The following is a 24,336-nucleotide window of genomic DNA, read 5'->3' as shown; positions in this document are numbered from 1 at the left end:
AGGTAGTAGAAAACAAAGCAGTGTGGAGCCCTACTGTAAATTCACCTCTAAAGTTCTGGCTGTAAACCGTAAACTCCATGAGAACAGTTTCAGTTTCATGATGATATACCAAGTAAAACTGGAGACAAGGTCAAATATATTTTGTATAAAATGATAGAACTGGATGTAACCCTCTTATATGTTATATTTGCAACCTTTGTTCACATTTGCAACATTTACATTTTTTTATTAAGCATGATAGTGTTTTGAAAGTTAAAAAAAAAGATTCAAAATCACATTTTATGTTGGACTAAAGGACTAAAAAAGACAAAAAATTACCCCAAAAAGACACAAAAAGACACAAAATGACAAAAAAGACACCAAATGACCAAATAAGACACAAAATGACTTACAAAGACACAAAATGACAAAAAAAAAAATACACAAAATGACAAAAATTCTTACGCTAAACACACAAGACACAAATAAAGTAGAGTCACAATAAAAACCAGAGTTGGATGACAGGATTACACACAATCACAAAATCACATTTATGTTGGTTTTTCTTTGGGGTTTTTTTGTTTCAAAATGTTGATCCAGTAAGTTAGAATAATAAAAAAAATATATATATATATTATTAGGTCATATTATATGACCTATATGACTCATATAGGTGAGGTTGTGCTGAAAAAAAAAATATACCAACATGGCATTTAAACATTACTGCCTGTAAACAACACAAGTGGTGTATACAGGCAGGATGAAAAGGATTCAGAAATGGACTAAATAGCCCCAGACTCCATAGAGTTAAGTAGACATGTAAAATAAAGATGAAGAAGTGGAACTCCCTCGTTGTTTGAGTTTATCGTGTCAGTAAAAAAAGTAAATATGATGGCTTACCTGAGTTTTGGGTCGATTCAAACGCGGAAACGCATGCTCAAACTTTCCTTCAGCGGAGGCGCGCCTCCCGCCGCTGCTCGTGCTCGTGCTCGTGCATCGTACTGTCACTGGTGTGCTGCCTGCCAGACAGACAGCTGCAGCCAGCGAGCTCGCGGCATGTGGACCAGGACTAGGGGGTGCGTCCGTTTGACCAGCATCGATTTTAACGAAGCTAGTCGACAGTCGGGGTCAAGTCTTTAGCACTGTGACAGTATTTTGATGACGGCTCCCCTGGACAGCGAGGGAGAGAATGAGAATAGTGGATTTTGTTTCTACTTGTAGGTACAGCGCAGTAGAAGAAGGGAAGTCACCCCAAAAGGTAAGAAGCGACGACGGTTTGCTACTACACAACGTTTTTAGCGCCTCTACTATACTGTTTACTCTTCACTGTTCACTGTTCTGGAAACGCTAGTTCGCGGGTGGCCTAAAAAAATGTCGCCTATTTCTCTTTATCTTGTCCTTTTATGTTCTTACAACTTGCTTAATCCACTACAGACCAGCAAAGGAAGCAATGCATGTAGTAATTGTATCGGGTATGGATAACGTTGTTGTGCTGCCATGTGCACGTGATTTATAGAAATGAAGATTCATGCTGGACCTTGTTTTGGGAACAGACACCTTTTACTGTAAGAGTGGATGGCCAGCTTAAGAAACACTCTGTGGTAAGAACAGTGACCGAGCGCTTCTCTAGGGGAATTTCTGATTTTGCATCACTCTTCACGGGCTTTCCAGCAGTCAGATGGCATGTAAACCCTGGTCAGGATGGCCAGAAATGTGGGTATAATGGGCCCCGTCCCTCTGCCCTCAATATCCTGGTTACCCATTCCACAGTATCTGTTTACTGTTTGATTGCGAAACCAATTCTCAGTCTCTTTCAGCATTGACACCCTCAAGTTCCGCGTTTTGACCAAGAAACCTACAAATTATTTTAGGTTACTTGACATTAATGAATGCACATAGCCGTTGTCAGAACCAAATAACCTATAAATGATCAATTAAAGGTTCCTTATGGGTTCTTTATATAGTTTCCTAACATATGAGTCTCCATAGGTTTCATGAATCAGGAACTATACTTGTGATCGAGATAACAGGGTATGTATGTACTTAATGTTAAAAGGAAACATAGTCCTTGTCATTGGAGAAAGCAGGATTGTATCCTGCACATTCTACTGCACAGACCACAGATGTTCCAGTGTACAGAAGTAGGCCAGTTACTGGTCTGTATGTCATGTCATGCCATGCATGGTCCCCTTTGGAAGGTTAACTGGGCGTCTCACTGGTTCATACATAGAGTGGGGGAGGTTACAGACAGTCTGAGTGAAAGATCTCCAGCAGGATTTAGCTCTCATCCTCTACCAGATGTCTGGTGGTCATTGTTGTACTGTCATTCGCCCCCCTCATTGTGTTTTTGTTTTCAATGTTATGCAGCAGATGTGCATGTTGCAAATGGCGAGTGCACATTATCTGTAGCCATTTCCCCACATTAAAATATGCACTGTCATCAATTGGTGTGCATAGTTGTTTGTGAAGCCATGGGACATAAGTTGAAGGTGACAGATTCATGCATTTGTGTGCATGCATGTTTGCAGTCATATGGTTAATGGTGTAAAGGATCGAATTATCTCAGTATAGATAAGTCCACAAACTGTCATCTTAGAAGATTTATATGATGAGGAGTTATTTTTCTCTTAGCCATATATGTGCATGTCTGAGCCTATAGCATGAAGCATGGAGCGTTTTATATTTATAATTGTTTCTATGTTCAGCCTTGTGTGACACTCTTCTTGTGGTTTATGGAGGAAGCACCACACCGGAAAGGTGACAGTACTCTTGGTGTGCTTTTGTGTCCTGAGTAGCATGTGAGAGCCCTCCTCCCCCCATCCCTTAGCATTTCTTTTCTTTATCATTGTGTCCCTCTCTCTGCTTTGCTCCTGCAGGTGTCATATAGTTAGATTTATAAACTGAGAGATCAAGTCCCAATAAGGTCGATCAATCGTCAGTTTTACTGTGCTGCCCATGTAAAAAATGGTGGTTTGAGATGCAAAGTTCCCTTTCTTAAATCTTAATCACTGTATCTCTTGACATATTTCTTAATCGCCAAATAAAGGAACAGACTTAACTTTGTGGTTTGCTGCTATCCAGTATGACAATGTTTTATTTGTACAAGGCTTTTAGGCACCTGACTGTGCTCTTTGACAATGATCTGACTGCCCTTACTGATGCCAACAGGATGTGAGCCACGTGTGAAGCAGAGCATGTGAGCCCTTATTTTGTTTTTATGCCCGTGAATGGCCCTCAGTCAGCAGCATTAGCCCTTTTTTTTAGCAGTCTGAGTTGGTGATTAAGTCTTTTTCATTTTTCTTTATGGTAAATCAGCACTTATTGCACTGCACGAGACATTCAAAAGCATTGATGTGTGTTTCTTTCCTAGATAAAAGCATTACAAGTTATAGGTTAAGGTTTAGCTTTATTAATCTCTCTACTGATGAAAAACATCAATTCTATGTATGTTTTGAGGTTGTATCTCTATCCGATCAAATGATATGTTTATCTATGGTTCTCTCACAACTCTTTTCAGTCAGCAGCCTTCATTCTTTTCTTTTGTGATAATATTATTTAGCTGGAGAGGCATCAATGGCCTTTTGTCTGCCTGAATGGCGGCTTTATGATAGACGTCAAAGACCCAAGACTGGGTGTCACAAAACACAACAGAGAGTAAAGCCTTAAACCAACCATAAAGAAGACAGTGAAGCCTTAGCTCTGTTATGTGACTTATGAAATTGCTCTCAGCGTTCACTGTTATCTTTCCAGATGTCTTGGAAATATAGCCCACGTGCATACTTGCTTATTTTGGTCAGGGTCACAAGGTCCTGGAGCCTATCTCAGCACACACTGGGCGATAGCAAGGGGTACACCCTCCACAGACTGTGACACTCACATTCACACCTACGTGCTATTTCCAGTTGCAGTTCAACAAATCTGCATGTGTGTGTGGACTGTGGGAAGAAACCTCACAGACACAACATCCAACCAGTTCAGCCAGCTGGTGAATTTGAACCCATGACATTGCTCATGATATTTCTGATGTAATACCATTATTGTTGTGCTATGCCACAAAGATGATCACAAGAAAGTGGTTATGATGGCAGAGCAGGCAGAATAAGTTAGTATTTGACTGATCAAGATGGAGCAATCTAATAAGTTCAGAAAACTGTATCACACCATTCTAATGTAGTCTGTATAGCTAAAAGACAACATTTTATCTACATCACAATGTTACAAAACCAGATCCTCCAACCTTATCAAGTCTTAACTAATTTCATCATACATGAACACATGTGATGTGATGTGATATTGATCTATGGAAGCCCTTTTTCTTATGAATGTAGAATTGCCATGACTGCTACAGCAATTAGACAAATAATAAATTTGATCATTTTAAAAAAACAAGAAAAAATACCAATATGTTTCTGGTTCAAGCTTTTCAAATGTGACAATTCTTTGCTTTTCGGTCTCTTTTTTTATACCCATCTAAATGAATATAGTGGGTTTGGATTGATTAGACAGAACAGTCAATTAGAAGACATCCCCTTTGCATCCTGTTACATTGTGTGTTTTTTTTTGTTTGTTTTTTTTGCATTTTTCCCTTTTCTCTTACATTTTATTGCCTAAATTATTAATCATTTAATCGAAACAATGACTTGATTACTTAAAAAAATGAAAACAATAGTAAGTTGCAGCCCTTCTTGCTACACAAAGCGATTTTCAAACTGCACCATGTGTTGGTTCATTTGATTCAAGCTTTAGACTGAGCCTCTGCCAGAAACCAGTGCAAAATTTGCATGAACGGAGTTTGTCTATTAAATAGCCAAATCTATTCCCTACAATCTATCCTTGGTAAAAAAAAAAAAAAAAAAAATGAGGTCACGTTACTATTGAGATTGTAGATTGTCACTCGGGCTGAAAAAAGATACACCACTGAGGAGATGAGTGATAGCTCTATGGGATAATAGCTCGGATGGTTGTTTGTCTTTTGGCATTTGTATAAAGGCTAAATTGGGCTGATCTGGAATTTCCCCTCTATTATTGTCTCCAGTTTGTGTTTTTTTTAGATGCCACTTTAGATTTGTTTTTGCTTCAAATGCTTAACCTCCTCATGGTGAAATTACAGTTTCCCTCCAGTGTAAGGCAGCCTCTCTTCCATGTACCATAATCCTCTGTTTCCGTGCTTGTAAATGTAATGTGAACATGAATACTGTGATAACCAAATCACTAGTGCTGGGCGTTCGTGAACCAAGCACAATTTCTGCTTGGCTTTTCACTGGAGATCAGCTGGCTTTGGCCTTGGTTGCGTCTTTCTCATTGGGTGACACGCTCTCCATGTGTGCACATTTTTTAATTATTTAATCAGTCTGGCATTGTACTGTGGGGTTGGAAGTATGCTATACTACAGTAAGCATCAGATCTCATGTTGTTGTAAGCGTATTGATGACCGGCGTTTGCTTCTCTCTGCAGTAAAAGAGATTTGTATTTCAGAAAGATTTGTGGAATTTGAAAGGATAATTTTGAAAATAGCTGGACACAATATGGCATTAAAAATAGCATTACAGCCAGCAGGAGGTTGTATAACTTCCCTAAACATTGTGTATGTCCTTTGTGCTTTTCCTTACCATGCATTATTGATTGTTCAACTTCATATTATGAGTTTACAAAGCTTTTATAATGTAATAGTGCTAGTTTATATAATGGCTCTAGTTATTTGAAATTGAAATAACTGAGAGCTTTCCTCTGATTTCATGACTTGTATTATGACTCCATCATTTGCTAGGAAGAGGATCCCTTTATGAGAATGTGGCTTTCTCAGCAGGGTCCTGTGGTTTTGTGTTTGTGAATACTGTTCCCTTGACATTCCTGTCCTCCTCATACCACCCCTTGAAAAAGTCCTGCCACTCTGGGAAACAAGGCCTCTCTGGCGGGCCTGTGACTTCAGCATCTAAAACTTTGTGTAGACATTGTTATATTTAGACACCCCCCTCCCCCAGGTAATGGGGGAGGCAAGACCAGGGGCAGTTCTCAGGCTGGGTCAGATGCTGTGTGGGGTGATGGAGAGCTCTTCTTCCCCAGACTCAGACTTGTTGTTTCCTTTGTTAAGATTGGGGAAAGGTTAGATAGTTTGGGATAGTGAGTATTGTAAGTGAATCTGTGTTTTATGTGCTCAGCTTTTGAAATACGATAAGGCAGAATGACAGTGGTAATGCAGAGTGGAGCAGGATAGAAAAGCCCCTTGGGGACAACAAGCTATTCTGAGCCATGTGCTTTTTCCCCAGTCCCTGTGCTCTGGATGTTTCGCCCCTGGGTCACAGAGTCTCTGTGTCGCTGCTATTTTCTATGCATAAACACAAACACTACAGCATACAAAAGAATCGGAGGGAAACTGAGGAGGAGAGAGAGGCTCAGACAGCGATCAAGACTAGGAATCTCTTGTTAAGGAGACATCAAGGCTTCACAGCAGTGTTCTCTCATTGGCCTAATTTGGTATCATTCTTCTCTCTGTTCCTAAGTTGATTTTCTAGTTTAAAGGGTTTCAGTGGTCGCCTCAGTCAAGAGTGGATTAAGTTAGCACAATGTGTGTCATGCTTTGCTGTGAGTCAGTAGCCATGATGTAAAATTCCTGAGAGGAACCACTGGTTTAAGGGTAAACAATTGTCCATTGTCCGCTCACCATCACACCTGCAAAATACATGTTTGGTAGCATGGGGCTTTGGCTTTTGGATCCTTCCTACTGTATGCATCTGGAGGCTGATGGCATATCAGTGTCTGTTTTTTTTTTTTTAGATACAAACAACATTGTTGTATATGTAATGGTTGATCATTACCGGCAACATGCTTGGCAAACAAGATGAAACCGAGTAGTACAACATGTTTTTTGCACCGGTTATTCACAATTGTGGATTATGCACTGATACTGAAACACAATCTGGCTTACACTACATCCTCAAGTCAGTTATCCCGTTTGAGCAGCCTTACTGTATCTCTGAAGTTACATCTGGACTCCATACCTTCCTTTAAAGAAAGAGACGGCTGTTGAACATCTCGTACCAGCCCGCTTAAATTTCCTGTGGGGCGTCAGTGATATTCTTAGTCTCTGAAGGGCTCTTTTTTTTTTATAACATGACTTTGTTTCAGCCGTTGTGTTGAGAGGAAATTAACAAAAGATCTGTTGAGGGTGAACATGACTGCAGCCTATGGCAAGAATGTGTGAACTGGTACAGGAGCCACTTTATCAGCACAAAGCACAAAGAAATCTTTTAACATTTCTGATTAATTTCCACACCTTGCCCCTGCTGAAAATGGAGAAGCCACATCTTAGAGCGATCCCCATTTCTCTAGATATATTTTATGCTTCTTTTGGACATGTGCATGCTTATACGCACACACAGCATGTCTGACACCCATTAAAACCTGGAACTCTGAAGTCATCTGGGACTTCAGACTTCTTCATGTGGAAATTGGAGCCATGTGGTCGCTTGTTAGCCTCCTTCCTTTTCTGAACTGGAATGATAAGCTTGTTCTCCACAATCAGCACAAGCCCTACAGCCTTCAGCTAATGAAAATGACTGTGATGGTAAAATATAGTGAATTAGTGTATTGTCATGAATTGTAATAGAAATTACTGGAATTATTTCATACCAAAAGTTGTAAAATGAAGGTTATTTTGTAAACACATTCAGAAACATAGATATCATGGGATGTAGGTATACTGGAGACCAACAGAAAAGGTCTCAATCATACAAATGAAGGGCATGTGATAAGGCTTGCTGTCGGTTGTCTATTAGATTAGAAATAAACACTTTGATGTAAAACTGGGTATTAGTTATTTAATTCAGAAGACAGAGAGACTTTTGGTTACAAAAGTTATCAAGGCCCTCCTATAAGGCTGAAAAGTTTATAAAATGTTTTATAAAAATTGCAACATGGACATGTCCAATGTCCAAATCACAGAAGGCACAATATTAATATGTTTCTTTCTGTATTAAGTGTTGTTGTGCTACAGTGATTTTCCAGCTCACAAACCGTATTCGAGAGATAAGAACATCTTTGTTTGGTAGAATCTCGCAAAAAAAATCACACCTTGATCGTCATATTTTTCAATGAAAATGAGAATAATGATGCAAAAATGATCATTCTTTCTAATAATATGAATTTTATCGTAATTGCAATATCAGTCAAAATGATCTTATAAGATATATTTTCCAAATTGTTCAGCCCTACCCTCTATGGATAATCAAAATATGATGGCATTTTCAAACATGCCTTTGGTACTTGCTAGGTGGTAATTTTTTATTTGATTTAATCTGAACATGTCCAAGACAGTAATACATACTTTAATAAACACAGTTGTATGATTGGAGAGACACGCTATGGGAGTCTACTTTGAGAGGTTAACCAGGTTGAATGAGTGCATGGCCTTGAGCTGTCTGATCTCAGAGCGTCCTCTGGCTGACCACGCAGCACTGACTAATCATCCAGTGGTAAAAAGAATCAAACATCTGTTGTCTTCGGCACGCCATCAGTAGTTTGGGAAGTTGAGTGCCAGCCACAAAGAAGATTCTCTATGGAAAACTTGATCAGATCTTAGTATTAGATAAATCTGTCCCTTGGGGTTTCAATGCAATATCTGTAAGTAGGATGAAACGCAACTTCTCTCTGTCCTCCGTTATGTTGCTATAAACTTTCCACACCCTAATGTAGTTTCACTCGAGGGTTTCTGCTTGAGATCTCTTCCCACCGATGCACACATACTTTACATACACACTCAGTAAATACACACCCCTTACTACCAGTCAGGTGTAGCTCGTTGCACTCAGAGTTTCCAGGCTCCTACAGTTGTTTGACTACTGCCAGACTCTTTCTAATCTCAGGCTGTCACTCTGACTTTGCTTGTGTATAATCCTCTGCCTTCTCTCTGACTTTGACTTCTGCTCAGATTAAGATTGATTATACGCCAAAAGAGAGATGATTATGGATCAGGGAAATGTAGAAGTATATAGAAAGAGGACATGTGCTTCATCATCCCAGTGAAATGGGAGTGAAAAAGTCAATAAATACTGTGTGCATCTTATGGAGAACAAAATAGGCTTTAACATGTGGTTATTTTGTATAAACTATTTGTTTATTGAATTACCAGAAGACATTCTATATTCTGATATGTATTTTTATGGAGATATGAAATTACCTATATCAGTATTGAAGCCCTCAGTGGGTCCATTTTTTCCTCTAATTTTTCTGATTATCTTAAAACAGGTTTTTTTTTGTTGTTGCCATTTTTAGTTCCCATGCAGAGATCAGCTTACTCCGTGTAAGTATTAGTTATAAAATTACTTGACTTTGTAAATAATTCGGCCTCATGAAAGTCTAAGTTTATGGCTGTATCTGTTACACTTTAGGACATATGAGTCATATTCATGCCAAAACATAGCGAGAAGATGTAATGCATTAAGAGAGAGAGAACAGTTTGGAGATAAATCAATAAAGTAGGTTTTGACTGTCACATCTCTGCTCAACACCATGTCATTAACTGGATGTGATTCAGAGTGCAGTGCAAGATGTTTGTGGTTACAACAGTGCACTGAGAACTTATATACGCAAGCTGGATTTAGCGCTCTATGTCATAACAGGAAATGATGTCACATAGGCCCCAGGCTCAAACTCTTGTATCCTGTAAGCAAGCAGGTTATCAAATTTAGCTGTAGAGGGTTGGTTTTCTCCTGCATATTGTGAAATTCTGGCCCACTGTATATCAGTGTCCAAACTGGCCCACGTAAAACTTCCGCACCACCTCTGCCTCACTCCGCCTACGTTTTACAAGACATGTGAAAGGATTTCTCACAACATCTTAATGAATCTCGTCCTCTCTATTTGTTCCCACTCCTAACGACACACACCGCTACTAAATATTCACTCCCCCAGGTGTGATGTTTAACTGCATTTGCGTGATCTCTTTCCCACTCAGTGACCTTCTCTGCTGCTTACTCACTTTGATCCCTTCAGCTTCCATCTGTTTGACACCCCAATCCCCACCACAACTAGCCACCTTTTTAGACGCCACTTGAAAAGAGCTGTTCAAACTAAATTCTTTTGAACCAACCGCAAGATGTAATGCTTTTGACGTATCGCCCATAGAGAAGGGCCTCAGCTGTGTTGGTGACTCACAAGCAAAATACCAGTAGTGTTAATGTGAACTGACCACTTTGTGGTATTACTCACGTCTTTCTTGCTGACTCCAAACCGAAAGTCTAGATAATTTAAAGCCTTGTCCGTAAAAGAGCTTTTCTTGTTTGGAGTAAGACCCACTTGTTGTCACAGTCTTGTTGCTGTTCTCATTGAACCTGTTGTTGAAGGAGTGGCGGTCACTGGTTTCCTTTTCTTCCTGACCCCAACACAATACTATCAGCAGTCTGGAGACTCAACACAGGAAGTAAGCAGCTGGAACCTAAAGATGAAGAATAACAGACCTTTTACACCAATTTACCTAGTAGACAGTGACTGAGAACCGCTCACAGTTCCCCTCATGGAAAACATCTTTGTTGTATTCCTTCAGACAAACATGACTAACTTCAAGGCCTGTCCAGAGCCTTGAAGTTAGTCATGTGGTGCTATGATGGTGTCTCACAACTCTTGCTAGTCATGCGCAGCCATGCCTTTACTTGATAAAATTATTCATCTATGAAGCAATTATAGCTTGGAAAAGAAATGAGGTTATTTTATGATGAGGATTGCACTGACCTAGTTATGGGTTTGGCCTGGTATCTATTTGCTCACTAAAATAATTTAGGTTAACTTAAAAATACTCTATTTAACATTTACAAGTCTTATGAATTCAAATAATCGGCGGACACAAAATGTCTTTCAACACAACTTTTCACACAAATTCTAATTCTAACATTTCTGTAGTTTAGATTTAAGATTTAGTTTAATACATTCCACCTCTTGAGAGAGCAACATTATACAGCAAAGGTACCAATGTTGGCTGTATCTTTACCTGATTGCTTTTTTGTTTTTGTTTTTAAGCCTTGTCACAGCATACTTGTGATTGTAAAGTACTAGGCATGCTTTTCTCCCATTTATAATATAGGCAGGGATCAAGCTATGTTAATGGAACCATCTGCTGCTGCTTACTCAGCTTTTTAGAAAAATATGCTGATGCCTTGAAAAACCTGAAATAGTTTGACCTGAGATGGACTAAAAAAGGGAAATTGTAAAAAGGAGAGCACGTAACAGCAAAAGCCATTTGTTCAGTGGTCTGGTTTCACTGCCCACCTGTTGGACAAGAGACTCAGCTGTCGTTGTGATAGAGAAGATTGGGTTGGGTTTTGAGGGAGTACCTGATGAAAAGGATAAAAAAAGACTCAGTTTTGCTTTCTCACTCGCTGTCCTGCATTATCCTTATCTCTTTTTCCCCTCACCTGTGTATAAAATAAAACTTCCACCTCTTGTTTAGTTAAATCAACGTAGAAATATCTGGAGATAGATGTTACATCTGAAACAAGACAGACATGAATTTTTAACAAACTTCATCTTGAAATTTGATTCCCAACAACCAACCTATCCTGTAATCCATCAGTGTGCTCACTGTTATGACATCGGGATGTTAATCATGTCTGGAAAAATGTTGCATGGTTTCAGACAAAATGTGATGTGATCAGCAGCTCAAGGCATAAGGATCTGCTGGGAAAAGTTAAAGGCTGTTTGTGTGAGGTGGCAGGTTCCTTTACACCTGTTACTGTAAGACATGTCAGACATGCATACTGCCTGAGGCCTCAGCTGGCTGGCTACACATGTTGTCATACGTCAGTAATCCACAGTCACAGCAATTGTTGCAATGGCCTCTCCTGAAGAGTTTTCCCTACTGTAACCTCATTAAACAAAAATAACTGAATGGTTCTGTTAGTTTTGGACTGTCACAACTGGCAATTAATTGTCTTGATACAATTGTACTCAGAATGCTGTAGCTCATCCTACAAATCTGCCTTTTCGAAGACTCTCCTAGGTTTTGTATTGGTTTCTTTTATCTCCTGTCATGCTACTGTGCCTGCTAGGCATAACTGACATATTTTTCAGATCCAAACATTACTGTGACATGTTAGTCTGGCAAGCGAGAGGTGAGGCTGTTCTCTCAGCCCTGACAACTGCTAAACAGCCAAGCCTGCTCTCAGAGCTCATTGGCCCCGGGAAAGGCAGGTTTAGAGGGGCAGACTGGGGTCAGGGAGGGGTTATACTATGAGAAAACAGGAGGGGGTGAGGCTACAGGAGCATCAGAGTTCTGGTTTCACCATCAGCTCAGACCTCAGCGCTCTACTTCTCTGCTTCTGTCCCTTTCTTACCACTTAAATGTTGTGAATTGGTAGCAATGCAGTTGTGTGCACACAGGCAGAGATGCAAATCAATGACTACATACATGTGTACACAAACACATATTATACAAACATGAAGTCTCATGACTGTCCTTCTGTGTCACACTTCACACATGCTTCAGATTGCCTTTGAATCACACACAAATCCATATATACACACTGTCATTCTACTTGTTCCAGTGGTTTGAGGATCAACTGATTCTTATTCTCAAAGTAATAAACCTATCTGGAAACACACCAGAGGATTATTAGGATGTTTTACGCAGTATTTGTGCTATCCCAAATCAAACAGGGGAAGCAGTTGGAAACTTTCCTTGGAACCATTACACTACACAGATTATTTGATATTGTGAGAGGTTTAGGGGTTTAATCTAAACCGTTCTGATCCACCCACAGTCTGACTTGGGCTGGCCCTATCAGACAAATTATTTACAATTACATCCTGAATTTAGAAAATGAAGAAAAGTTCTTAAAAACCAAGACGTTTGCATTTTTCCATAACACTGCTTGATAATGCAATGACTCGTCGTTCATAACTCATAACCTCATCTCATCGTCAGAATCTGACCTCAGGCAAAATGGCATGGGCTGCTTTGTCAGTCGAGGCTCTGGGCAAACTAACAAGGGAAGTTGCTGACAGCCTTGTGGCTTGTGTTTTCACGCTCTGGCTTCATATAGACTCCAGCAAGCTACGTCTACTTTAAAAAAATAAAAATAAAAAAAAATATATATATATTTATTTGTCAGCTGTGCTACTGTCAATTAGGGTTGTGCAATATATCTATATTATTTGAATTATAATTACCGGTAAATAATACAAGACTGCTGGATGTCCATATTTCTGATGATTATTCATCAACAATCTCATTGTGTAAACATTTTGTAGTCAATTACTACAATATCGGTGCAATATAATTTTTGCAATTTCATTTTTTTTATAATATAAAAATAGTGTGATATCAGGTTAGGACTATTCACCCTGAGTAAACTGTCTGTACATGGCGAGTTGGGAATGAGAACAAGAGAGCCGTGTGGAGGCAATCTTGGCTCAGACTCTGAACCATAGATATTCTCTGAATGTTGTTTACAGCACCTTTTAAATTAACTGATTATCTTTATATAACTGTCCATATTCTACACCAACAACCAACAGAAAATCACCAAGCTATAATATATTTGTGCAATATTTGGTCTCACATATATGATTTATGCTCATTAACATTATTATGAATGCCATTTTTGTCTGCTTCCTTACAGATTTTGACATGAAGAAGGACATAGACACTTTGATAGCAGAGGAACGTGCTGAAATCATCTCTAAATATGACAAGGTAAGTGTGCGCACAGGATCTCCATCATTTTACTCTTGACGTTTGTAGGTTAAAAATTGACATATTGTCACGGTTCAGTTGGAGGAAACGACACAGCAGAGCACCGATTTCAACAGACAGTGAACCACAGTTAAAGAAAGTGCTGCAAAGATGATCCAGTCTAAAATGCAAAATCTTTTGATATTTACATTTATATTTCCTCAAAGAAAGGCAGCCAAGGTGCATCTAATGCATGAAAACAGGGGAGGTGATATATGATTTCTTGCATAAGGAGAGGGTCTGTGTCATGCCTGCAGTGTGTGAACTCAGAATAGATCTGTTACCAACAGGCATTAAAATTGGAATTACTAGGAATGATCAGTTAAAGGCACAGCATGTAGATGCTGCACGTGTAGTTCTCAAATTAAGGTTAAAACACTTTCAAGTGACCCATTAAAAAAGGAAAACAAAACGATCAACATGTAAAAGGTCTGTTTAGTTAAGTTTTAATGACTGTAAATACATTAGCACTGTTGTCACCATTTACAACTTGTTATGCCTGTGTCACAGTTTGTTTGCAGTGCGCAAAGTAACTTTTAAACTGTTTGTTTTGCACACAGAATTTGCTAACGGGGGTTATGGTATGTGGTTGTTTTAGGGCAGGCAGGAGGGTGTCAACATTGACCCATGGGAGGATGCTGACTACAGCATCTATAAGGTCACTGACCGCTTCGGCTTCCTGCAGTAAGTCACCCCACTTCTAGCTCTGACAGCTTCCTTGCAGTGGTCTGAATACCAGAAGAACAACATTGTATCTAGATTACTTCTCTCCATCTCCTGCTCTTTCTCTCCCTCATATTCACAATGTTTTTTATTTGTGTTAAACTTGTTTTACTTTTCCACTCCAGTGAGGAAGAGCTGCCAACACCCAGTGCGCTTGAAGAAAAGGTATTGGAACAAGACTAGATTTTGACTTTGCATGTCATATATACATTTACTCCCTTTGAAATATACAGTGGACCTCATGTATGTTTGTCTTTCCTCTCCCCAGCAAAAACATCAGGAGATAGAGCGAGTGGAGAAATGGCTAAAAATGGTGAAGAAGTGGGACAAGTACAAGAACAGTGAAAAAGTGTGTAACTCAGTAGTGGTGGACACACCAACATGCTGTCTCAATTTAGCACGCTCTTCCCTTTTTTCCCCACTGAACTATTTGATGTATTATTTTCCATTCCCCTTTTAACCATAGCTTATTCACTTATCCTCCCTTCTCTCTGGTCTAGACAGTTAAAGCAAGCACATAAGTGCCTGTGATGAACTCTTGTCATTCAAGAGAGCTAACAAGGCTCCATACTATAAAGCAGCATTCATACATGAAAATCTGTCTCCGTCTTCCAGTTGTTGTGTGTGTGAACATAAAGTCTTTTTATGTTTCAAGAGTCTCCATTCATGTTTGCTCATATCACATGTGTTTCAGCTGGTGAAGCGTGTGTATAAAGGCATCCCTCTGCAGCTGAGAGGCCAGGCCTGGGCTTTGCTTTTGGACATAGAGAAAGTCAAAAAAGATAATGACGGAAAATATGAGGTAAATCTTAAATGTGATGACACTTCCTCTAAAATGCAGATACTGTGTGAGAGTAAATTCTGACAGTCACTGAGGTTTTATAACATTTTTGTTCTTTTTCTATCCTCCAGAGAATGAAGCAGCAGGCTCGCAACTTCTCTACAGAGATCAAACAGATAGATTTAGACGTCAACAGAACATTCAGGAACCACATCATGTTCATGGACCGATTTGGAGTCAAGTACGTTTTTTCTTCACTCAGGAAAAGGCTGCATGGAACAGCTTGTATTTCAGTTTGTCTAGTCACTTCAGACACCCTCATTTGTACCTATCCTGAGAGTGTTTAGCAAGCAAACACACTGCTAAAGTTCCCCTGGATCACAAGTCTACTCATTTGACCTTTAGCCTGTAAAGTAACAGTTTGGGTAACTTTCATAACAAATGTCCTCGACTCCTTTTGTGTCATGCCAGTGTCTCCAAAGTTATTGTTTTTATTTACTTTCTCACCTCACACCCTCATTAAGTCTCTGTAGAGTGTGACCTCTAGCTTAAACCTAAACACACACGCACACACACACACGGAACCAAAGAGGTGGTTTCCTCCTCTCAGTGTTTTATTAGCCTTCCTGTCAGTGCATGAAGCCCCACAGGAAACCACATTCATACAGAAATGTGCACCAACATCAAGTGTGCATGTACAGAATAACACTGCCCACACTGCTGTAATAATAATACATTGAAAAGTTTGATCGAAAACACATTAAATGAGTTTCAGAATACAATTGTGGGACAGCTGTGAGTTTGAATATCTGAACAATCCTGGTTCGTCCTTGTCAGTTGAATTCTGACGGAGTGCGACTGAGTGCTCTCCTCTTGCTCTTTGTAACGTACTTCCCCTTCAATTCAAAGCCACCGAGTCCAAACAGACCAAAACACCACCACTCCATCCTGCTTGGCTGCCCACTCCTTCCCTGCAGGTCAACAGCTGTCTCACTCACACCGAGACACTGACAGCTATTTAAAGCTGCTTTTCCTGTCTCTGTCTATAAGACATGTATTTACTATAGAGGCCTGGAGGGGAGACATCCTCTCTCATCTACATTATATTTGTTAATGCCACTTGTCCACTCAAATACACATTCACACACAATAGCGACCTTATGTTCACTGTCTGAGACAGTTGAGACTCCAGATGTATTCAGACCATGTGGTCTAAGAAACTGGATAGAAGCTGCATGCTTCGCATGAAATTATATGATGAAATTCTGCTGCTTTTATTGATCCCGAAGAACATAAAGTTATCAAGATAAAAAATACCTTTTTTTAATCACACCAGTACCAATAGATCCCAGAAGACACACACACACACCCTTCATTAATAAGTAAAAGGCAAAGCTGGATAGCTCAGACATAGGACCAGGGGGTGGAGCGACAGATTATCCACACACACACACACACACACAAACCGATTCATACTAATACTGTCAGGAATATACAATGCAGCCAAAGTTTGTGAGCCTCCCCAGAAGTATTTGCAGCTGTTTTGATTCTGTCTTTGCTGATTGATGGAGTTAATTTAGGGATGAGACTGAGAAATCATTGCTCATATGGCCTCGGGGTATTTTCATCGGATAAACTCTATCGGATAATACTCCACCAAACTGTCTCAGCTTGCTTGATTGTTGCTAAGGAACCACATCCTCATTTTAACTGGTGGTTTCTCTGTTCCCTCTCTAGGCAGCAGGCACTGTTTCACGTACTAGCAGCTTACTCTGTCTACAACACGGTAAGTGAGTTTGTGTGTGTGTGTGTGTGTGTGTGTGTGTGTGTGTGTGTGTGTGTGTGTGTACCTAAGTTTGTATTACATGATATGGACGAGTACACAACGGTCTATCGAGTGCGCTGGTTTCCATACAGCGTAGAACAGGCCAAGCACTCAGTCTAAACCCATCTGTTCTTTTTCTTATTTAGGGCCTTGGGTGGGATCTTTTATTTATGAGTGTGGTGCTGCCTGAATGTACAGCAACACAGTGTAACAGTGAGACCACCAGTGAACCTACATCCATTCTCAGCACTCACATTGTTCCACCAAGTTCACTTTGACATTATGTGTCGTTAAACAGGCAAGAAACACTGCAAATGAGCCTGGTTTCCTTGATTTACTGTCAGAAAAATTACAAACATAAGATTTTCTTCCACTTCAAGTGCTAATTTACCATGACAGCCCAAGCCAAGCAGTTGTATAAGTTTAACAACATTCATTTGTAATCTTAACGGTTTCTCCTTTGTAATAATGTGTTTGAAATGCAGCATTCATAAATTCAGGATTCTGAGGTCAGATATAATGATTCCTTCTATTTACTTTAAAGGCTCTCTGTTCTTTCTCCACCACAAGTCAGGGTTTGTCTCTGTGGGGTGAAATCTGGCTTTTACAAACCTTTTACCAACCTGCACACAGTGTTGGTACAGAAAAAGTCACTGAACAGTGAACACATACAAATATATAGTGTATTTTTCTCCTTGTATTATATGTACACCCCAGGCTCAAAGTCTGATCGTAGATATGTTTTTTTTTTCAATACTATCAAATGTATAATTTTAGATTATTTTAGATTATATAATAAGGATTTTGTTATATTTCTCTTGACAACCTTACTTTATAAACAGCAGTGAAGCTAGTTGTTATTAATAAAGACGATAATATATATGACCTATATCAAGATTTGGGCCATATCACCCAGCCCTAATTAATCCATATTCATTTTTGTATAGGCACAGATTGCTGCCATCTGTTAGGGATATGAATATTTCTATTCAAGGACAGCCTCATGTACAGTACATTAAATCTCCCCACACAAACACAGTCCAAGTCTGTTTTTCTGATTGAGCTCTGTAGTCGGTTCCTGCGTGGTAGAGGTGTTTGAGCCAGAGGAAATGGGCATGTGCTGTTCCCGTTTTCCTTTTTCCCCTCTTCACACACTGCTCTGAAGAAACTGGGTCAGTAGGAGAGAATGAGAGCGAATGAGGGAAGGGGGGGGGGTGTGTTTGTCCTTTTGCCTATTTGATGATAGAGAAGAATTTGGAGAATGTGTAGTTTAACCTCAGAGTAACCCTTATTAATTACTGTATTTCCTTGAAAGGATACTACTTTGGAGTGTCCATTTCTGGCTGCATCATAAATCGGCCTTAATATGGACAAATACCAAGTGTGTGTCTTGTTTTGTGTATCTGTGCTTGCCAAGGGCGATGTGTTCAGTGTGAATCATTGAATCATTTTGGAGTTAAATTGGCAGTAATTCAAGTTGAAGACATGACATTACTGAGAATGTATGCTGGGCTACAGTAAATATTTGAACAACCTTCGGTAAAAGTGTTTATAATATCATAGCTGCACGTACAGTAGGTCCTTGTCTGCGGTGGAATCACACCCATCCACAGTCTGGCTTCAGACCACACATCAGACATTCAGGTGCTCTCATGTCTCGGCCTGTGTGTGTGTGCTCTATTAAATAATGAATAATTTGCCCATTCTGTGATGTCCTTTGATCATTTGGAAAATGTGATGAATTTTTATTAAAAATGAAGGCTGTGATTTCATGAGTCTCTGCTCTTGTGTTCCCCCAGGAGGTGAGCTACTGCCAGGGGATGAGTCAGATCGCCGCCATCTTGCTCATGTACCTGAATGAGGAAGATGCCTTCTGGGCTCTATCCCAGCTCCTCACCAACAGCAAGCATGCCATGCACGGTAAGACAGACGAATTAATGAAGACAGACAGCCAGAAGCTAAGCATAGCCTATTAAAATGCCAAAAGTTTTTCTGTGGTGTTCCTCAAGATCTTTGTGTCTTGATGTGGTATTATGGAGGGACTTTTGACTTGAAATTGTAAAAATTGGCACCAAATCTGTATAATAATTGATATAACTCAAAAATTGCTGCAACAACTTATGAGACACAATTGAGCATGGGGATGGGGATTCATCTCCAGGTTCCCAGCCTTAAGATGGTGCACTTCTTACCACTTCTATGTGACTTCTACTGTTGACTTGCTATCTCCCCCTAAATATACCCTTTCCCCACCAGTAGCCCTCTAAAAAGGGCATGGAAAAATAAGTGGTCATCACTACATACTGTATAAATAAGAGTCTGGACTGACTTGTGTAAATTGCAACAGAGGCATAAAACCAAGATGCGGTAATTCTAGTTTTAGACATGGTTTCGCAGCTTTTCACACACATTTTCATGTAATATATCTAAAATATTGGTCCCATAGAAATGGTGAACAGAATTTTATATTGCATAAAATCACAGCCTTCATGTTAATAAAAATTCATCACATTTTCCAAATGATCAAAGGACATCACAGATCATGTTAAGGGGAAATACATATTTATTTATTTGTGTCTCTGCTGTTACCACACACCATTTATGGCCTGCCATTTTTTTTGTCACTGTTAGGGTTCTTCATACCGGGTTTTCCCAAGCTACATCGTTTCCAGGCTCATCATGAGTTGATCCTTTCCAAAATGCTACCAAAGCTGAAGAAACACATGGTAAGTTAAAATACATATGTACAATAGATACTTTCTGTCCTTGCAAGAGATGTGGAGCGAATTCATTGTTTAGACGGTCATGGGGGGCAGATTTATTCTGGTCATCGGGTCATGATTTGATTAATTCATGTTGCAAAATGCCACATGTTCAGAATGTTACTGTGAGTCCAAGAGTCATTTGGAAACTGAGATTTATAACTGTGAGCAGTGACTTCCCATAGAGCCTTTACCTCATTCAATTTTACCTCACAGGACAAGGAGCAGATGACAACAGGGATTTACACCACCAAATGGTTTCTGCAGTGCTTCATTGACAGAGTGAGTATTTACATTTCTTAAATAACACACACGGCATGAACGTTCCTCCCTGTTTTTATCTCGCACCAGATGTGTTCTGCATTTAAAGTAATTAATCAGTATGTCCTAGTGCATTCCAACGATTTTACTTTTGAACATAAATCCACATCTGGGGTTGCTTTATTATTATTTAATCTGCTGCTGTGTGTCTTACGTAACAGACCCCTTTCACCCTCACCCTGCGTTTATGGGACATCTACATATTGGAGGGAGAGAAGATGCTAACCGCCATGGCTTATACAACCCTCAAGTTACACAAGAGTGAGTATGAAGATGATTACGTTATCTCCTGTACCGTGCCATGCTGAACGAGTCAAACCAGTTTCACTCCATAAAACAGCCTCAGCTGCTGTTGCTATACCAGTCAGTGTTACATCGCACGCTGCCTCTCGCTTGGCTGCCTCCTAACTGGATGACTTACATAATGCAAGTGGGCGGTTGCTGTGGAGAAGAATCGAAAGCTGACTTTTCATTGGATGCCTGTACGGGCATTGCCTCAGCAACGGTTGTTACAAAACAACTGTTTTTAAGAACCACTTATTTACATGATTTCTTCATGTTGGTCCTATGTTGAAGCACCGTTTTGAACAATATAATATCTATTCATGGTTCATGTCACAGAGGTTACCTGAGGTGTCACCTCATAGATTAGTGTCCCCATTCTATGAATGAACTTTTTGTGTCTGTATTATTTGTCTCCAATCAGAGCGCCTGCAGAAGCTCCCATTGGAGGACCTGAGGGAGTTTCTCCAAGAGCAGACAGCTGTTTCTTTCTTCCTGCCTGATGATGTGGTGGTTGAACAGTTACAGGCTGCTATGTCTGAGCTACGCAGTAAAAAGCTGGACCAACCTCCTCCAGGTGCTGTTGTGTTCTTTCATTCTCTTTATTTTGTATTTTAAAACTACATTCACCTCTTTGTCTGATACTTCCTCAAGTATCCTTTTTTCATTTGTTGATATATTCTCTTTCCATTTCCTTTTTTAGCCAAGTCAGAGGAACTGCCGAAGAAACCTCTGGGTCAAGAGAGACCAGTTCTCCTTCTGCCTCTGCAGCCTGACTCTCCTGTGGAGGTCAAAGTAAATCTACAGCCCCAAAGTCAACCCAATACAGAGGTCCAGCAGACAGACAGCATCACCCTACACCAGACCCCTTCTCCTGCAGAGCCCCAGCACTTGAGAACACCTCCTCTGCCTTCACCTGACCCAGTTGTCGTCCACACTCAAAGGACACCTTCTCCTTTAAGGGCATGCAGACCACCTCCATTACCTCCAAAGGCAGAAAAATCCTGTGCTGAGGTCAGGTTGGACAGAGAAGTGAAGCTTCCAGAGATAATCCAGGTGGAAGATGTGGCAAAACAGGAGAGTCAGCCTGCAGACTCCGAGACCCGGGAAGAAGAGCCAGTGGATTGGCCTCCACCCTATGAGCCCAGTGATTTGGAAGCTCTCACTGAACAGGCTGAGGACATCACAAACCTTCCAGATCTGCCACCTCCACCTTTCTTTTACACTGAGCAGGACGACCAAATGTCTCTGGGCAGTGAGTCACCCTCCCATGGAATCCAGCGGCGCTCTCCATCCCCCCGCTCAGCCTCACCACTGGTCACTAAAATTAAGCTAGCTCCAAAACCATGCCTAAAACCACCCACGTCTCTTGACCTCACTAAGAAAATACCTCCTCCCTTTAAGCCTTCCCCTCCCCGTGCCTTCACCACATCCTCCTCCTCCTCTCCCAGACCTCCACCAAAGCCAACCAAGTTCCCGGTTTCTCTCTACGTCCCGGTGCACGCAGGAGACAGACGGCCCTCAAACACCTCCCAGTATGACAACCTTTCCGAGGCTGATGACGATGACCGCTACCTGGACAGGCATCTGGGCTCCACCCCTGAGGAAATTCCCATCATGCACGGCAACCCCCCACATACCGGTGACATAGACTATGACCCTACTCTCTTCCCTGTGCCACCACCTCCTATGTTCATCCCTCCGTCACCTTCTATTGTTCCCCCCTCACTGTGCGCTCTGCCCAGTTTGCCTCAGGAGCCAGAATATGAAGAAGAGGACAGCTGGGTGGAGGACTCCATCATCCCGCCTCCTCCAGCTAGTTTTGCTGACAGACTCAGTCCCTACCAGTGCAGTGCTGCCAGCTGTTCAGAGACACACAGAGCCACCTCACCCGGTTACTCTAAGCCTTTCTCTAGGGGCCCCAGGGACCATTCCGCTTTTCCAGCACCACTTTTGTACACCGGGTCTCCCCCAGGCCACTCCAGGCCCTCAGGACAGTCCGCAATAGGGGTCCCCATGGTTCGATCCAGCCCAGACTTTTGCAGGATGCCTCCAGGTGGACAGCAACTGCCCAAATCAGTGACCTTTTGAAGTTTCCAAGAATTTACTGATTCTGCCAAGATGATTCAGATTCTTTGGCAATGCTTGATTAGATTTCAAAGCCATTTAAAAGGCAAAAGGCCAGTAGCTATTCAGTGTGTCTAAGGTTTTTTGTGTGCGTGTGTGTGAAAGGAGTTTTTTTATTGATATGTACAGATCTATGTGAGACTTGCACCTTTTTTGGAAGGGCAGTTAACTTTTCTGTGTCAAACTTGTATTTAAAACTGCTGTCAGTGTTACTGTTTGCTGCACAAAAAGCGAGTATATTAACTCGCCTGCTTTTGTTGGTGCGTTCGACCAGATTTGGTCTTCAGTTCGATGGAGGGCAATGAAACAATTTACACAGAAATAGGTGTTCCACTGTTGCTTCATCTGCAGTTAGTTTCAGTTTTATCCAACAAAAGTGTCTTAGCCTGTTTGCAGCGCACTGAGGCGAGCAACTTATAACACAAGGGCTTTTCAGGCTGCAGAGTGAGGTCATCTTTGCTAAAGCACCCAAAGCCTATACATTTCTATACTGCATTTATGGTAAACTGTGAGCAGGCTCACACATCTTAACAGTATGTATTGAGTAACTATTAATATAACACAGTTTCTCTTCTGGTCAATACTTGATACCATAGGACCACTAAACTCGGTTGCACCAAAGCAGTTTGCATGTAAACTTTTTAAAGAATTGCTAACCACCAGCAACAGGAAAGACATGGGGCTGCAATGTCACTGGTGTAAATACAGAAGAAAGTTTCATTCACATGAAACTTAGCTAGGTCTTTATTCCCCCAGGCAGGTAGCACCTGGGCACTCTGTGGGTATTTTTCTGCTTTTTAATGTTTTAAATTGACCGGTTGGGATGTTCCATTTCAAAGAAATGGTTTCAGTGCTATATGTTATTCTGACACTTGATTTCACAGCAATATGTACTGTTTCATGTATATAAACATGCATGTGTCAAGGCTAACTAAGGTGGAAATATAGGACTTAACAGGAAGATTTAATGAATGCAACATATTGTTAGCACAGATAAGAGTTCAAGTAAAAACCCTTGTCATAGTATTTATATAGAGTAGCTCCATCTAGTGGTCGGACATGTTGCATATTGACAGTAAGTGACTTCACCTCTAGAAAATGAAGTCCTTGCATTTAAACACACAAAGTGAGAGGCTTTTGGGAAGAAGTCCTGACCATGACATAAATACTACCTATACTGCCTATTTATGAATGTGCACATAGTAAGCTAGACTTAAGAATACAGGACAGACTACGTATTGCACTGTTCTATACTGTCACAGAACGGGGAAAGAAGCAAATGAATCAATTTATTCATATGCACAGCCATAGTTGTAGAAAAATGGAAGTTGAGCCATAAAATACTGTACAAGGACCTAAAAGTCAGACATGTTTATAGTTTCATACAGTTATATACATTTAATGTTATATGCTATGTCTAAACATCAGTTTTGTTTTTGCACTGACCTTTTTCATTACCAAGAGGTTTTGCAGTTCTCTGTAAGTATGCAGATGATTTCTAAAGGAGCTCCAGGTTACTGCTTAAAGATCATTTTCATCTTAAGAAGTGATGTTAACAGATGTTTCACGATTTGTTCATGAACTTTGGTCTGGCTGCTGCGATTTTTACCCAAGAACTTGGATCTCAGCCTGCACACAAGTATGTTTGGCTTTCTGGAGAATCTTTTTAGTCATATGACTTGACCACCAATTGTACATCACTGCTCTTTTTATGAATCTGGGGCTCAGACCAAAGCTTGTGTACATTTATGCAACTACTTATTTGAGTTTTATAAAGAGATAAACCTTAGCCGTCCATTGTCTTCTCTTTCCC

General features: G+C 40.5%; 1 protein-coding gene across 1 annotated transcript; it reads left to right on the top strand.

The window, feature by feature from the left end:
- Positions 1 to 1,010: 1,010 nt before the first annotated feature.
- On the top strand, positions 1,011 to 22,845 carry si:dkeyp-19e1.3 (USP6 N-terminal-like protein). The gene is made up of 14 exons (XM_059334664.1): positions 1,011 to 1,237; positions 13,590 to 13,663; positions 14,301 to 14,386; positions 14,551 to 14,590; positions 14,694 to 14,774; positions 15,120 to 15,227; positions 15,338 to 15,447; positions 16,944 to 16,992; positions 18,831 to 18,951; positions 19,663 to 19,757; positions 20,010 to 20,075; positions 20,276 to 20,375; positions 20,821 to 20,973; positions 21,100 to 22,845. Exons 2-14 carry the CDS (start codon positions 13,598 to 13,600, stop codon positions 22,485 to 22,487), a joined length of 2,463 nt encoding a protein of 820 aa, XP_059190647.1. The 5' UTR covers positions 1,011 to 1,237; positions 13,590 to 13,597; the 3' UTR covers positions 22,488 to 22,845.
- Positions 22,846 to 24,336: the final 1,491 nt, after the last annotated feature.

This window comes from Centropristis striata, chromosome 6 (assembly GCF_030273125.1).
Source record: "Centropristis striata isolate RG_2023a ecotype Rhode Island chromosome 6, C.striata_1.0, whole genome shotgun sequence".
Taxonomy (NCBI): Eukaryota; Metazoa; Chordata; class Actinopteri; order Perciformes; family Serranidae; genus Centropristis; species Centropristis striata.
Note: the sequence above shows the minus strand (reverse complement) of the source record. Positions and strands in the feature narration are given on the sequence as shown.